The sequence below is a fragment of the Gambusia affinis genome, linkage group LG06 (genome assembly GCF_019740435.1).
Source record: "Gambusia affinis linkage group LG06, SWU_Gaff_1.0, whole genome shotgun sequence".
NCBI classification, from domain to species: Eukaryota; Metazoa; Chordata; class Actinopteri; order Cyprinodontiformes; family Poeciliidae; genus Gambusia; species Gambusia affinis.
In genome coordinates this window covers 25,243,072-25,258,561 of record NC_057873.1, presented here as the reverse complement: position 1 = coordinate 25,258,561, position 15,490 = coordinate 25,243,072, and the positions used below count along the sequence as shown (strand labels likewise).

Sequence of the window (15,490 nt, the reverse complement as noted above, 5' to 3'; positions counted from 1 at the left end):
TCAAATGTGTGAAGGGCATTATTTTCAGTGCTTTTTGTTTCTCCTAGCATAAGGCCACAGTAGCATTAAGCCGTTATTCGTATATAAAGCAGAACATAGAGAGAAAGCGAGGTGCTCATTGTAGTTAGCATTAAAAATAATCACAAGTTAAAACATTCTGGTTTTCCAACTTGCAACCAGAATGCACCCAACATGAGAACGAAGACAATCCCAGGTCAGACTTCCATGTAAACCGGAAGTCGTGTCTCTTGTGACGTTATGGAGCCACAAGCAACATCCCAGGAGCTGTGATTTAACATCCTCAGGAGCAAAACAATTCTTTTTTTTTTTTTTTCATTCTTATAGCAATATGTTTTTTGTTTTTATGTAGGCCTACAACTCTTCTGCCTTTGAAATGAAGCGGTTCCCCAAACAGCATAAAAAGCGATAACCAAATCCACGGTTCTCCTGTGTCGCGAGGACCCCTGTCTTTGGGAGCTGCCTCGTTGTGTCTGTCTCTTTAAAGCGCTCCGTCCTGGAGGTTGGGGCGGATTTGTTGCGGATAGCTGGGAGTGCGCTGCTCCCCTCGGAGCGTGTTCGCTCAACCTGCAGCTGGCCGGAGCAGAGCGTATAAAGAGCGGGGTTTCGGGGGAGGACGAGGAGGAGGAGGAGGTCCTGTCTTCTCTTTTACAACCGGACCTCTATCAGAGATTAGTCTCAATGTTATTTTGGCTGTCGGAAGCGGCAGAGGAGGAGCATCCCTACAAGAAAGTCGGTGCTTGTGTGTGGCCATGCGGGAGCGGATAAGTGATGCTGCTGAGTTTAGTTATTAGGTTGCTCCTCTGGAGCGATGTTGCCTCTGCTGCTGCTGCTGCTGTTGACCCCGCAGCTGACTTAGATTGCTGTGAGTGATATCAAAGTTTTTCGGGTTTTTTTTTGTTGTTGTTTTTTTTTTTACTCGCTTGAAATATTCCAGCTGAGTCTCTGTCTGCAGATTTGTTCCTTTTCTCTTTTTAAACCTACTCGTTACTTCAATGACTGAAGACTCCCAGGGATCTGGATCCAGAAGAGTGTGGAGATGAACTTTGAAAATTTCCTGCTTGTGATTATTTCAATCGTCACCATCACTTCAGGTAAATATTTCATGCAGAAAATACTCTATTTTCTTTCTCTGTCTCCCTCTCTCATACACACGCACACACATACACAGGAGCAGTCACAGCCCATATGGCGTGACGCGCCTCATAGTACAGGCTGGGTGACATGTCTTATCGTGTTTTCTGTCTCTCCAGATGGATGTAAATGTTGTGTTTAGCAGCGTTTTTCCAACGCGCTCTCCTGACAGCTGCGGGAGCTGAGCGCATCCTCCCCACTCAAACGGATCAGAAAAAAGGGAAAATGTCACACATGAATGCATTTGTATAATGCAGAAATGCAGCGGGTGAATGCCAAGCAAATTAACATTTTGAACAGCGAAGTTGGCCCTTAAGAAGAAAAAGAAGAAAAGTGAAACAGTTTAGCTCTCCCCTCAGTGCAGATGTGCGTAAATTGTGTGTGGCACTGACCAAAAAAAAAAGAAAAAAAAAAAGGTAAAGAAATTCTCCCCCACCCTCTTGATAGTGTATGGAAATACACTATTAAAATGCATTTAAAAGCTCATTTCTGGTTGCCTTCCACTAGCAGATTAAACGTTTTAACCATTGCTTTAATACAAGCTTTAAAATCCAAGCCTTAATCCAAATGCAAAATGAAAAAAAAAAAAAAAAAACAATCCAAAAGACTGGAGTTGTTATGTTTGCGTGCGTGTGTGTGTGTGTGTGTGTGTGTGTCCTCAAATTATGCACAATACTGTGTTTTGGTTTCAATTGAAAAATGTATTTAAACCACTTTAACTGGATTAGTTGGTTTGTACAAAATTCCCAGTCGGAGCATTCCTACGTTTTTAAGCCGTTTTATAGAAATGCCGGCGAATGTGCTAGAGATCAGAGTTTTCAAAGGAGTCCTGCCACTTCACAAAATGTTGCTGCACACTGCTGGGCAGCTGGCAGAAAGAAGGCTTTGTTTAAAAAAAAACCCTTTAATTTACCTTCTAATACTAGCTTGTAATATTTGCGCTAAGTGGATATTATGAGCTTTATAACATGTAAACAATGTTATTTCTTTATCAGTGTTTTGATTCTGTCATACATGTTTGAGAAAATCCTTGAATCTCCCACAGCAACCATTCGGGGGGCAGAGTGGGAGGGACTTAAACGCTTTATACCATAAAGCCCCGCCTATTTTCATAAAGCTCCTCCTTGGAGCTCCAGTCTCACAGAGCACCTCTCCCTGTGCGACTTCCCCATTCAGTTCCTTCAGACTAGTGGCAGCAGTTAGCATGGTGAAACTTTGCAACTGTTGAGCTTTGCATACAAACTACGTCTCAGTCAAACCTTCATAAGAATGTTGTTGTAGGATAACAACATTCTTATGGAGTAAAACAGGATATCGGATAGGCACTGAAGGGAGAGTGTGGGAAAGAGCAGGAGCTTCTTAAAGAGACAGAGGTCAATTTCAAGACGTTAAAACCGCAAAGTAAAATTTTTGAAAGTCATATTTGATATGTATTGCACTTTTATAACAACGGAAGCCAACACGGTTACTTGATTGTGCTTTAAATTGACATGTGGCTGGAAAATACATAATGCTGCCCCGTTAAGGAGAAGATTGGACAAAATCTATAATAACCAGTTAAAATAAGCAACTATACATGCTGATTTACATGCTAAGCAGAAATAGAGGACTTGTTCAGGGTGCAACTAATATATAAGGGAGGTGTCTTTTTGGGTTTTTTTGTGGTACAGGACCCGCTCTGGTTGGTGAGTCAAACACTGCAGTTATCTGTTTATTCGTCATACAGATTTTTGACCTTTTACTAAAGTGAAAGTTTCTTTAAATCACTGGCATCTACGCCATATAGGATGTGCACAGGCTGGTTGGTATTGAGCCGTTTAAATATATCTAAGGATCAGGAAACACAGAACTATAAAACTAATGTTGTGTGTTTTTACTCCTGTTGGGTCACACTGTTTATGAAGCAGCTGAAAGCAGACTCTACCAGAGCAGATAGCCCAGCTAATTAAACAGCGCCTTAAAACATATTTTTGTCTTTATTTGAATCACATAGCTCTGACTACACCAGTCACATGACAGCAACTCAGTGCTTTTAAGGCACCTGGATGGTGTGAAAACAACTTGCTGAAAAACGATGCAGACAGGCAGCTCTGAGCATTTCAGAATCTGAAGGTCCAATGCTCAAGTGTCAATTGTATTTACAGAAACTGGTCCAAAGCAAGAGAATATATCCAGTAAAAATCTGATGTGTGGAAGAAAAAGAACAAGCAGGATGAAATGAGAAGATAGATAGAAGGACAACTACAGCTCAGTTAACCGCTTGTTACAACCAGGTTATGCAGAATATCCTCCCTGTAATCACAACATGGCGAGCAATTCTGCATCGTTTAAATGTGATCGGCTATGTTGTCCATGCTAGTGCTTAAAAATAAAATCAGACTTTTTTATACTAAATCCTATTTCTAATTTTAATATCTCATTTTTCTTTGTCTTTTTCCCCCTAAGAAGATACAAATACCCAAACATATGTTAAAAACCTGTCTCTTCGCCTGTGAGTTGACGTGAATCCAAAGTCGAAATAAAAACAAGTTGTAAAACACAGGATGGTAGATCTTGGGTGGGTTAATGTCGCTCTGGAAACCCAAGAAGTGCACCTGTGAAAATCCAGATTTAAAAAAAGAAGCTACCTTCAACAACAAGAAGATTCGATTGATTGATAAAATCGAGACATCACCCCGCCATACTTTATGGTGACCGACCACCATCTTCCATTGCCTACCTTGAGCAGGATAATGTCGTAAAGCTCAAATTATCTCAAAATCCCAAAGTGGGATGCTGTCATGGCCCAAACGTGGAGTTTTTTTATTTATTTATTTTTATTTCCCCAGCTAAAATCTAGACATTGTCAAATCTACATCATAAAGGATTAACGTGCTTCTAGCATCGGTGTACCTGATAACAATAAAGTGGCCGGTAATCCTCCGCCAGCCGAGCAGGTTCAGAGGTGTGTTGCTGTTGTCCATCACTCTCAGGGTTAAACCTGCTTTATCTCCTAACATTAAAGCCACTTTTAACACCCTTTGCCTTCTGCCTACATCCATTAATCTGGAGTGGCAATTACCTCTGTGGCTGCGCTCGTTCTCGTCCGTAATGTGTGTAATTTGCACGGAGCACTTGAACGGAGAGGATTCATGCCGACTTCGAGACCTCTGTCGGGAAGCAGAGGAGACGGTGGCAGATATTATCCGGCGTAACAAGACGAGACTTTGTTTATGTTTTAGCGTTCTGCCAGTCAGCCTGCTCTGCACGAGTCTCTAGATGTTTCACCCCAAAGAGTTTTCCAATAAAAAATAAAAAGGGCTTTGTGATTGTGGGGAAAACAACAAGCATTTATTGGGTGTAAATCAACACGGCAGCTCAGCTATTTTTTCCACAAATACCAAATCTCATTTAATTCTAATTGAAGTGTGATTTTGTTTGAGCTATTCAGATTCAGTGGATGAGGAACTAATCGAAGCTGGTGGTGACTTGCTGAATGCACAGCTCCGCTTTTTGAAAAACCTCAGACAATTCTGAGTAGTCGTCCAGTGTGCCTCATCGTTGAGTCACGTTACCCCGTATGTAGACGTAGGCTTAACTCCCAACCCCCCACTTTCTGGTACAGTGGGCCGATGATTTCATTTAGAAGATGAGATGATAGACGAGGAGGACGGCTACGTTTAAACAACTAGGGACTGATGCCAGAATGAATCAAACTTAGCTTTCTCCCTCCTTTTAAAAATGAAGTTTGCTGCTTCAAATTAATGCCCCTTTTCCTCTCTTCCCCGCGGAGATTACTTGGCAATGTCACGAGAAGTCTTTGAATATTTTTTTTTGGCCTTTTCAAATATGTAAATGAGCTGAAATTGAAAAAGACGTGGAGAAATCTCAGCAGACAGCCACCATCCCCACAGGCGCGCTGCCAGCCTTCTGCTCCTCGTTTCACTTGCGTGTAAAGTTGGACTTTGAGCTTTCTCTAAGTTGTTGTTGTTGTTGCTGGGTTTTTTTTCCCCCCTTTCAGATAAGAAGCTGAGCTCAGACGGGTCTATGTTCTTGTTTCTGGCTTACCCTGATCCTGGCAGTCGCTGAAAGGCGAAGAGATCTGAAACAAAACAACAACGAAAAAAAACTCTCTCTCTTCTCGCGGCTCTCATGTTTTCACGCATTAGCGTGACGGAGTGCGCTCCGACCCTCCAGGGAGGAGACGGGGGTTAATATTTGTAAATACTAATTAATGAAACGCTCCCACAATCCCTTGCTCCTGCCCCTCGTTATGTAATGCCTCAGCTAGGAGCCGGAGAATGGCCTGAATCAAAACGGGTCTGGAAGACGTGATCTCGATCTCCCTCGTAGCTCTTAGCCTACTTATGCTGAGTGTTCAATGAGGCAGACGCGAAGAGACGCCGCAAGCAAACATGTGGGCGTGTGTCAGAGTTTTGCAATTAGGACCAATGCGATAACTTGTCTATCAGTGTGTAGCGGAGACGCTAATGGGCTTTTATTCAGCTGAGATGCCACTTTTTCCCCGAAATTCTTCTTCTTTTTTTTTTCCCCCCTGAATAAATACGGGAATTCTTACAGATGAGATTCAATTATTACTGTCCGAGCATTTAATCATCACAACGGACGTAATGAGCTCAAAGTTAGCTATAAATACTTTTACTACAGATTCTTCCAACACAATTTGAAAGAGAAGGGAAGAACCTGCAAAGCTAGGCAAGCACATCTTTGGCACGAGAATGGTACATTTTAGTACACGTATCATTGTATTACAGTATTTATACAACTGTTTAAAAAGGACAAAGTATAGCAGCCTTGCTTTAGCTAGCTGTTACACAGTGCAAAGCAACAGGTGGGGGAGGGAATGGTGCTGTACACTGCAAACAAGCAGAGAAAACTCAAGTTACAGTCGTACTTCTTTGGCATTTCAACAAAAGCAAAACTAAGACAAAGGAGTGATATGATGAAACCTTTGAAGATCGTGGTATATTTTGACACCTGAAGCCTTTTAAAGTGTGCAGAAATCATCACTTTAAGCAAACAGTAGAAGACAGAACGATAATTTGGAGCGATGAACCGACAGGTAATTCAAGTGGCATGTTTTGATAAAAGTGTAAAAAATTTTAATTGTTAAATGCGGAGGTTTTTATTTGCTAATTCCTCCTTCCCGCCACTGGGACATCAAGAACTGCTTGTGCTGTCAGAGTTTCTGTATATTTTTTGAATCAATATTATTTCAAGATAATTTTTCACAAAGTTGTCTGTGAATAAAATACATCGCTCAAGCTTTAAATAATTAACCAACATAAACCACCGTCTGAAAGAAAGAAATAAAGAAAGAAAGAAGGACAGGACAGATGATAGGAAGGATTTGGGAGATCAAATATGAATAAATTACATTTACAACTAGATTTTGTAGATTGAAGAGCATGGATGGTTCAGTCTCTTTGCCATTCTGGTATCTGTTTCCATTTTTATTTAGACTTGAAAAATAAAATAAAAATTAAAACTTAGTTCAGTCAAACCGTGCAGGTCGCACAGTGAAGGTGGCATTTCGCTTGATTGTTTGCTAACTTATCTGGATTATACAAATTTTTGTTATTATTATTAAAAGCTGCTGTTATTAGCAAGACAATATCTTTCTGCACACACTCTAATGTTGTTCATGGGTGATCTGAACTTCTTCTTTATTGCTTTGTGTCAATGACATGTTCTAGATTGGATCCAGTGTTTGGGACATTGGATCCAATCCAATGTTGGCAGCCTCATCCTTTAAGAAATCTTTGGTCGTTTTCATATCTGTCTGGTAGAATCGTCACGATTGGGGAGTCGGTTTTATTGACATTCTACCTGTTCCAATTTGCTGTCACAATACAGTTTGTCAAACTAACCAGACCTTTTAAATCATGTATTCTTCTCCTTGGCTATGGTGGTGTTGAAGAATAGCCTCTAGTTCCTCATAACAAGTAAATTTTGTCCTTTTCGTGTTGTGGTCTACCACTTCTGCTAAGTTATCTTGTCTTTTCATAAATTGTTGGGCACTTTTCACTTTTGTGCAAAACTTTTTGTGAAGTTTCATCTGACCCTGTTTCTGTCAGAGCTTCTAACTCCTCCTGCCTCCCCATGTGACCATGCGTCTCTTGTCTCGCCAGTCTTGTTACATGCATGCTTCTTTGGTTTGATTCATCCATACATTGTTGTCCACTTCCAGCATTTGGTTCACCTAAACCAGAGGACGATAAATAAAAAAGGGAGTACTTCTAGATGCACAAGTCTCATCCACTGACTGGCCGGTGCAGAACGTTACTTTGATTCATGTCACGTACTCTTGTGTAGGTTGCATCTTAAGGTGTGTGGGTCTTTTATGTTTGAAAGAAAATGGACTTTCAAATGGATCAAAAGAGGAAAGAAGTCTAGAGAATGACGCTGTGATTACATGCTGTACCTCAGACCAACCGGCTTCTCCGGACAATGCAGAACCTGCAGACTCCTCCGCAGAGTCACCCATTGATGCTGCTCCATTTTGTAAGAGAAGAAAATCTCTGATCAATGTCCAAGACCCCATTATGTACCAATATCCTATGATTTTATTTCACAGATTGTGGGAATTTCTTGGATTTAATTTGACCTTCTTTTGGGGCGCATAGCAAAAAATATAGAGCATAAAATGCACAGCGGTTTTCTAGCTTCTGTTTTAGCAAATTTCAATTCGCAGGTTGTTTTACAACTTATTTTTGACTTTCCAATAATTTGCTGTTTAATCATTTGAATTTGCTTTTGCCTTGTTGTTGCGAGACTCTCAGAGTTGCCTTAAAAGAATGGGAAGAAAACTACACAATGTGCCAAATATTTGAGAATGAATATTGGTAGCTGGTGTTTTTATATTATTTAGAAGTGCACAAAAGAAAATTAAGTCAGTGGATTTTTTTTGTTTTGTTGGTTTTTTATTCCTCCCTGGAATGAAAATGACTGTAGAGCTTAGTGTATTTGTATTTTAGAAGCACTTCCCACTCCAACATGCTCGTTTTCTCTCCAGATGGCCTTGAGAGTGCGGAGAGTGGGGCGCATCCTCATTCATCAAACTCTTTTGGTCTGTTTGGCAGCTCAAGGTTTGCTGCCATTCACTCTTATGGCTCATCATGTCTCTGTTTTGCTCCTGGATGTTATCCTGTGTAAAAGCTCTTCATGGACTCGTCCTCGCTGACAGAACAGCGCAGAAACGAAGTGTCTTTTGTCTGCAGGAGCTTAACAAGGACTTCTGTACTTGAGAGTTTAATGCAAGGCCACGGTTTAATGGATGTCTTTTAACGGCGAAGCTCCCAGTTTAGTTAAAATAGTCACTCTTATGCTGAATCTTTTGAAATTCAGGAGAGTTCAGTGAAAATGTCCTAAATCATACCTTACAGTCATAAAGCTCACAAATGTTGCAAAATTTGAACAGAAATAAACAATAGTTAGTCTTTTTATTGTTTTTCGAAGGAGACAAGAAGCTTTAAAATACATTTTTTGACAATAGAAAAACTTTTAGAGCGATGTCTCTCTTAAAAACATAGAGGAAGTTACAATCAAAAGTATTCACACCCCTTCATTTAAAAAAAAAAAATGTCGCAGACTTACTCTAATATCAAATTTTAAAACTTCACTCATAGGAGCCACACATTGAGAAGGAAGACATGTTTTAGACATTTTTATAAGTTTATAAGAAATTTATACTCAAGTATTCACAACCTTTGCAATCACCTAAATTACAGCGCAAATGGATCCAACAACATGCTGCTGTCTGTACTATTAAAAATTGAAGAAGTTGGGAACCATTAGGACCCTCTTTAGGTCTGGCTAATCAATCAAACTGAGTTTGATGAAGGACCTTAATCAGAGAGATGGCCAAGAACACAGAGCTCCATTGTTCCTAGGTGAAGATGGCAGAACCATCCAGAAGGTTAGCTATTGATAACACACTCCATTTAAAAAGTTTTTATGTTAGAGCTGCCATACAGACCCCCCCCCCCCCAAAAGGCGCTTGGCAAGGTGCTAGAATATTGTCCAAAAACACCTTAGTCGTCAGAAGAAGCAAAAAACAAAATTATTTTTGTCTGATGTATATGAAATACATCTTTTTGTCCAAAACTCCAAGCATGATCTTAAAAACAAAAACCAATAAAATCAGGAACTGATCAGTCTTACAGAGTTTGAGTATAATGTCTAAGACGATGGTCTCATACATCAGCAAAACAGGCTGATTATGTGGAGAAATGTGAGGTTTGCACAACCTGTGGATTATCACAAATACATTTATTAGGACTCCAAACTATTAATCTCTGAAAACGTTTCTTCTCCTGACTTCCTAAGTCACTGTATATCTAATGAACTCAAATTCAAGCCGCAGACTTTGCAGCCATTACGTGGTTTTGGGTGGACGGTGTGTTGTTTATTTCTCCAAACTGAACTCTCTGACTCTCGGCTCACATATCTTCCCTCCTACATTTCGACATATTTATCACTTCTATTCATACAAATAAATATGAGAACAAAAAGCAAGAAAGCCTGACGGCAATTGGAAAAAGTTGTAAAATTTATAATGTATGCCCTTTAAGTGGCACTTTAGGAGTCGTATTCCATCAACGTCCTTCCCTGCCTGTTCATCTCTTGTAAACTTAAAAAAATAAAAAATAATCATTTCACAGCAGAATGCACAGATTAAATTTTGTATTTTTTGTCCCCCCAGACAAAACAAAGTCAAACTCCAAATTCCCATTTGCCCTCGGATATCTCCGAGGAGGGCCGGCGCGGGCTCTAATGGGCCGTGCTCATGATCCGACTAAACACACACCTTCGCGGAGATCTCCATCGCCGCCCGTGACACTTGCAGGGTGGACGGAGTTTCTTTTTTAGCTGAAAGGTGCTTTCAGGTGCAGCACCACAATCATCCTGTCATGAACCGAATATTACTGTGAAAATATTCCCTCTCACAAAGAAAATGTGTTTCTGCCGAGTGCAAAGTGGCGTGGACTGCTCACTGATTGCACACATTTCACAGGGAGCAGGTTGTTGATTGTCACTTTTGGTCAGCTTGAAGCTGTTTGCAATTCCTGTTTTTTTCTTCCTCCCCTCCTCCCCCCTTCTTCTTCTTCTTCTGCTCTCTTTACAATGCACCCCATTGCGCCTATAGTAATGATCGCTGCATTCGTAGTAAATGTCTATTGAGTCATTCATGATTACAGAGTAAGAAAAAAAGTTCTCTCTCATACATCAGACTGCTTTTGCATTTTCACAGCCGTTAAAGTAGCTTTTGATTTATTTATTTTTTCCACAGGATGCTTATGGTGTCCTTCAGCTCCTCAGAGATAATTGAATCAGAAAAATAAATTAGACATGGTAATATATCTGCTATTCAAGCTGACTGAAATCAACAAGGACTCCTCAGTGTTTGCCCACACACACACACCGCTGAATATTGCAGCAGAAACCTACCAAACTACACACAGAATCTCTGAAGAAGACATGTGCTCAACTTCCTCCTTCAGAAAATGTAAACAACAATGGAGTGGCATCAGATTTTAGCCGTTGTAGGATTTCTCTTTTGACTTTGGCAGCGTTACAGACTCATATTGCGTTTGTCTTGGTTGCATTTACCCAGAATACCCTTCATGATTGTTCACTTCCTGCTTTTGGAGCGGTCCTCTGTCCACTTGCATCCACATTTGCATTCGAAGTGTGCCAGAGTTCACTATAATCGAACCGAGCCGCAGGTTTTTAGACGGACCAGAGTCGGATTGCGCATTCACACTTCCCCAAACGAATCCGACTTTCTAGAAAAACGGACTAGAGTTTGACTAAAGTGGACTAAACAGGGCTGGTGTGAATGCACCCTGGGATTCAACACAGTAGCTATGGCATTCAGTAAAGCTGCGTCTTTCTCCTGCTGATGACGTTTCAATGGAAAGCAGTTTGTTGAGTTGAACTAATGTTTCAATGTTTCCTCTGTTTATATCCATTGCTGATCATTCAACTTTATGCATTTTTCAATGTGATTCCTTCTATTTATGTGTGGCCAAAACTTAGAAAAAGTTGCTTTGCCAAGCAGCTAAACTTAGATCTCTGCTATTAACATAACGTGATTTAATAACTAGAGTTTGTTTAGCTTTACTAGACACGATTTGTTTTTTGAGCAGACACCAAAGCAGGTCAAACCAACACTGACAACGAGTTCAAAGACCTTCTGTTTCACTGTGAGAGGCACAGGAGGAAAAACACCTTTCCTTTGATAAGCACTGTTAAAAATAATGCATACCAAAACTCTCTGCAAGCCTTTTCACATGAAAATTGGCAATGGTTTTTAAAAACCACCCACCAATATCTGATTGTCTAAACAATTACAATTTTTTTTTTTTTTTTTTAGGATTGCGTCTGTAGTCAGGGTCACTCTGTGTACTTGCTCATGTACCGCCTCTGTTCTTAGAATAACAGTGTTAACCACTTTGCATAAATGCCAGGCAACTGTCTCATTAAAATGTTTGCCGATCTAGAACATCTCCCTCAAGAGACGTACACAGGGAGGAACCGGAACGTTTTAACTCATTTTACTGGAAGAGATGTGCCACGTTTTGTCGTGACGGATATTTCCAGTCGCAGTGAGTTGGAAAAGAGCTGCAGCTCAGAAAGTGCTGCATGACTTTGGAGAATGTCGGTGGGAGGAAACGACCTCTCGGACTTGGCATAAAGATCTAAAATTTAAAACTGAGCCCTCGGGAGCATCCCTGAGCTGTGCTGTCATTGACTCCGACACGGCAGCCAAACTGTGTTCGCCTCATGATTCATAGTGACCCAAAATGCTTTTTTTTATTTTTTTAATCCCTCCTCCTCCAATCCTCCCCTAAATGTGCAGGAAGTACATTTTTCCGAGTGTCACCATATCTGTGAAATGACGCTTTGTATTGGCTGAAGTGACCCATTTGCTCCAGTTACATTGGGAAGGTCTAGAAAAGCGGTATGAATATTTCATCCTGTCCCGTTCCAGTGTGCTCTGTCGGCTGCAGTCGAGCACACAGGCTCCATTGAGTCAACATTACAAAAATTGGAGTGACATTCATGTGCCGCATGGAGGAAAAGGTTTGTGTGTGTGTGTTTGCACACTCTTGCTTCGTACCTTTTTCGAAATGACTGAGGTAACTTTTCAAAAACTGACAACCCATTTTAGAAAAAAGAAAAAAACCACCCAAAAAGTTCTTGTGTGGAAGGTTTAGACAACCAGGATGAATATTTCATTAATGTGTGCTCTGCTGCGTTCTAGTACTCCTCACGTCATGTAATCGACATTAGAAAAGCAAAAGTGCTTGCACAACTGAACATGCTAGCTTCGTACAGGTTGGGTGACATTGCATTTAGTACGTTAGAGGATGTGAACGTGTTGAAGGGAAGATGCTGCTTAGATAAGAACGTCTTAATAACAAGTCCTTGATTGCCTATCCACGTTTTTCATTGTAGCTATGGGTGTGTTTTGGTTGGTTGTTCCTGCTGATTGACTGAGGATTAAGTGTTTTGTGGCATCTACTGCATTTTTTATCATCAGAGAAATGTGTGGTGTAACTTTTCGATTGGTATTTCCTTTACTAAGAACTAGAGGTGAGTAAAAATATCGATTCATCAGTGCATTACAACATTGATTTGGAAGACCCTGTGAATCATTTGTGTCCTCTGGCCAATGGGCTCGCAGGATGGTGAGCAACACTTTCCAGAGCCAAGCCACATTTCCATGTGAAGCCATCGTTGTCGTCTTCTTCTTCTTGAGTTTATTGTCAGTTGGCAAACAGCTATTTTGTGTGCAATACCACCACCTACTGCATTATTGTTCAAATATGCTTAAGGATGATGTGAATTATCTCAGCTTTCACAAGAAAACCCATAATCATTGACGTTTACATACACTTTACTTCAATTTCAATGCGGTACTTTATGTTGAGCACAAGTGTTGGTGCACTACTGTTTTATTTTTAGATATTTTACTGCTTAAAATTGTGACTGTAATCTGATAATGTAATGTATACCCTCATCGTTGTTTCTATAGGCAGGACATTTTTTAAAATAAGTAATTCATGAAATTATTAATAAGTACTCTAATGAATTATTTGTAAACTACTTATTACTAAAACAATATCAAAGTGTTTAAAGCAACATTGAATCACATTTTGACCCAAAGAGTCAAAATGGAGTTGAATTGTGAGATTTCTTACAATGTCTATCTGATATATTTTGTTTTTCTGTTCATTAAGATGTAGCAGAAAAACCCTGACTTTTCTGTTTTTGTCTGTCTGAAGCACGTGAGTTAAATTTGCCATTTGAAAAGCTTTTGTTTTAGCGACATTTATGGAATGGGGATTTTGTAAAATCCTCTTTAGTACATTTTCTTGCTGTGCAATTTAATTTGTGTTAATGTTTTATAATGCTAGAGAGGCTCATTTGATGGCCATCTTGACATCCTTTTAGCTATATTTGATGCAGTCTACGTAAGCGGGGCTCCATACCATCCTGCAAATCTAAATCTATATATTCAGATGTGCCAAGTGCAGCAGCGTCACAGCCACGTATGCTAAAATCCCATAATGATATCTCTGAAGATAATCTCTCAGATTGCCGATTTAGACTCGTCATCTCCTGTTAAACATGGTGTGTTTTTTCACCAGGAGGCCCTGAAGGTGCTATAGAACATTTTAATGGCTCGATTAGTATTCATCCGCGGCCCGCGCTGCTGTTTCAAGCTGTCCTGCTTTGTGACCCAGGAGTGTCAGCTGCGAGCACTTAGATATCTCTTTAGATGTTTACCTCGGGTTTCTGCCTCGCTGGTGACTGCCGGTCTGCCTGGATCAAATCGCTCAATTTATTTATCTTTTTAAAAAAAGGCTTAGATCTGCTTTAAGCAAAAGTGCACATTTCTCCAGATTCCTCCGGTTTAAGTCTAATTTAATGGCAGCATGTGTATCATTAGGTTGCTCTCCACCGCTCCTTTTGCGATGATAATGGGGGGATTTTCATGCAGTCTGGATCATGCGCCGACTTTAATGCCACAGACAGAGCAGCTTAATAAATCACTGGTACAGTGACCATTTTGTTTCTTTTTTTTTTTTCCAAACAGAAAAAAAGTGACAGAGAGAGAAAGAGAGGCCATCTGCTCCTCAGAAGCGACCTAAAAGCAGCGGCGTTTTGAATTATTCATTTTTTTTCTGACTGTAACACAATGTTGGAGACATTTGGTCGTGCTCTAAGAGCTTACCTCAGGTCTCGTAGCAGAGCGCCTTTCGCCGAGAGCCAAGCAAAAATAGTAATGGATCTCCGGGGAGTTGGATACAGGACTTATCTATTTCCCTCTGCCTCTTTTGCTTCTTTTCAGCTCCTATTAAAATGCTAAGAATTTCCAGATAGCTGGTCTCCAGATATGAAGACCAGCTATCGTCTTCACATCTGCAGGAGTCCACACGCACAAAGTTTAGCCATTACCAAATCACATTGGATGCGCCATTTGCATTCTCGGGTTGTCTTTAACATTCTGGATAGCGGTGCATATTTTGCATAATGGGCCTTTCTGTGAGCAAAAATTGGAGGAGGAAGTAGAAATTGAATGTACAGTACCTTGAAAACATGTTCACACTAGAGTTTAGATTTATGGCCCAAGCCTGAATCCTGACCTGAAACGTGGGACTGGTCAGACCAGAATTATTGATGCTTTTGCTTCTACACGCTTAGTAAGCCAACAATGCTTTCCGCACAGAGAAAACCAAACAGAATGCACAATGTAGAGCTACGTTACTTTACTTATAGTTCAAACAGAGGAGTCAATAGTTTAAGTTGCCGAGGAAAGAAAGTAAGTTGCAGAAGTTCATTAGACTGTAACAATTGCAATAAATGCGCTCGCTGCCCCGCCATGCTGCGCTCCAATCAGTCTCAGGTCCCAGATGATTCGCTCTTGACTCACCCTGAGGTTACGGCGAGCGACACGATGGAGCTGGGAGTCGATAAACTGCAGCTACAAACAGGAGAATTTACACCGCTTACTCAACTGGTGGTCTGAAAACGAAAACGGTGAAATCATAATTACAATATGTCGAGTTCACTTCTGGCTCAGACCTAAAATTAATGTCAATTAGTCAGGAGGGTCGGGTCGGGTCTGATCTGACCTCTGTGCAATACCCGTTGCAGGTTCTTAAGTTACGGACAAAAAAACATTAGTGTATTTCAGAGATGTTTGAGATACGGTTACATAAAGTTGTGCATAATTTTTGTGGGGAAATTTTTTTTGTGGTTTTCAAAGCTTTTTACAAAAAAATAAACACTTTACAGGTAGTCGAGTACCTATCTAGAAACAGTT

General features: G+C 40.4%; 1 protein-coding gene across 5 annotated transcripts in view; it reads left to right on the top strand.

Annotated features, from left to right (window-relative positions):
- The first annotated feature begins 526 nt into the window (after window positions 1-526).
- The window catches only part of zgc:77784 (uncharacterized protein LOC402947 homolog), a 90,508-nt gene continuing 75,544 nt past the window's right edge, over window positions 527-15,490 (top strand). For 4 of the 5 annotated variants that reach the window (XM_044119085.1, XM_044119084.1, XM_044119082.1 and 1 more), the window contains exon 1: window positions 527-1,112. In XM_044119085.1, coding sequence (XP_043975020.1) covers window positions 1,058-1,112 — 55 coding nt within the window. In that variant the 5' untranslated portion in view covers window positions 527-1,057. The remainder of the gene's footprint in view (window positions 1,113-15,490) is intronic. The other variant, XM_044119081.1, reaches the window with a different exon arrangement.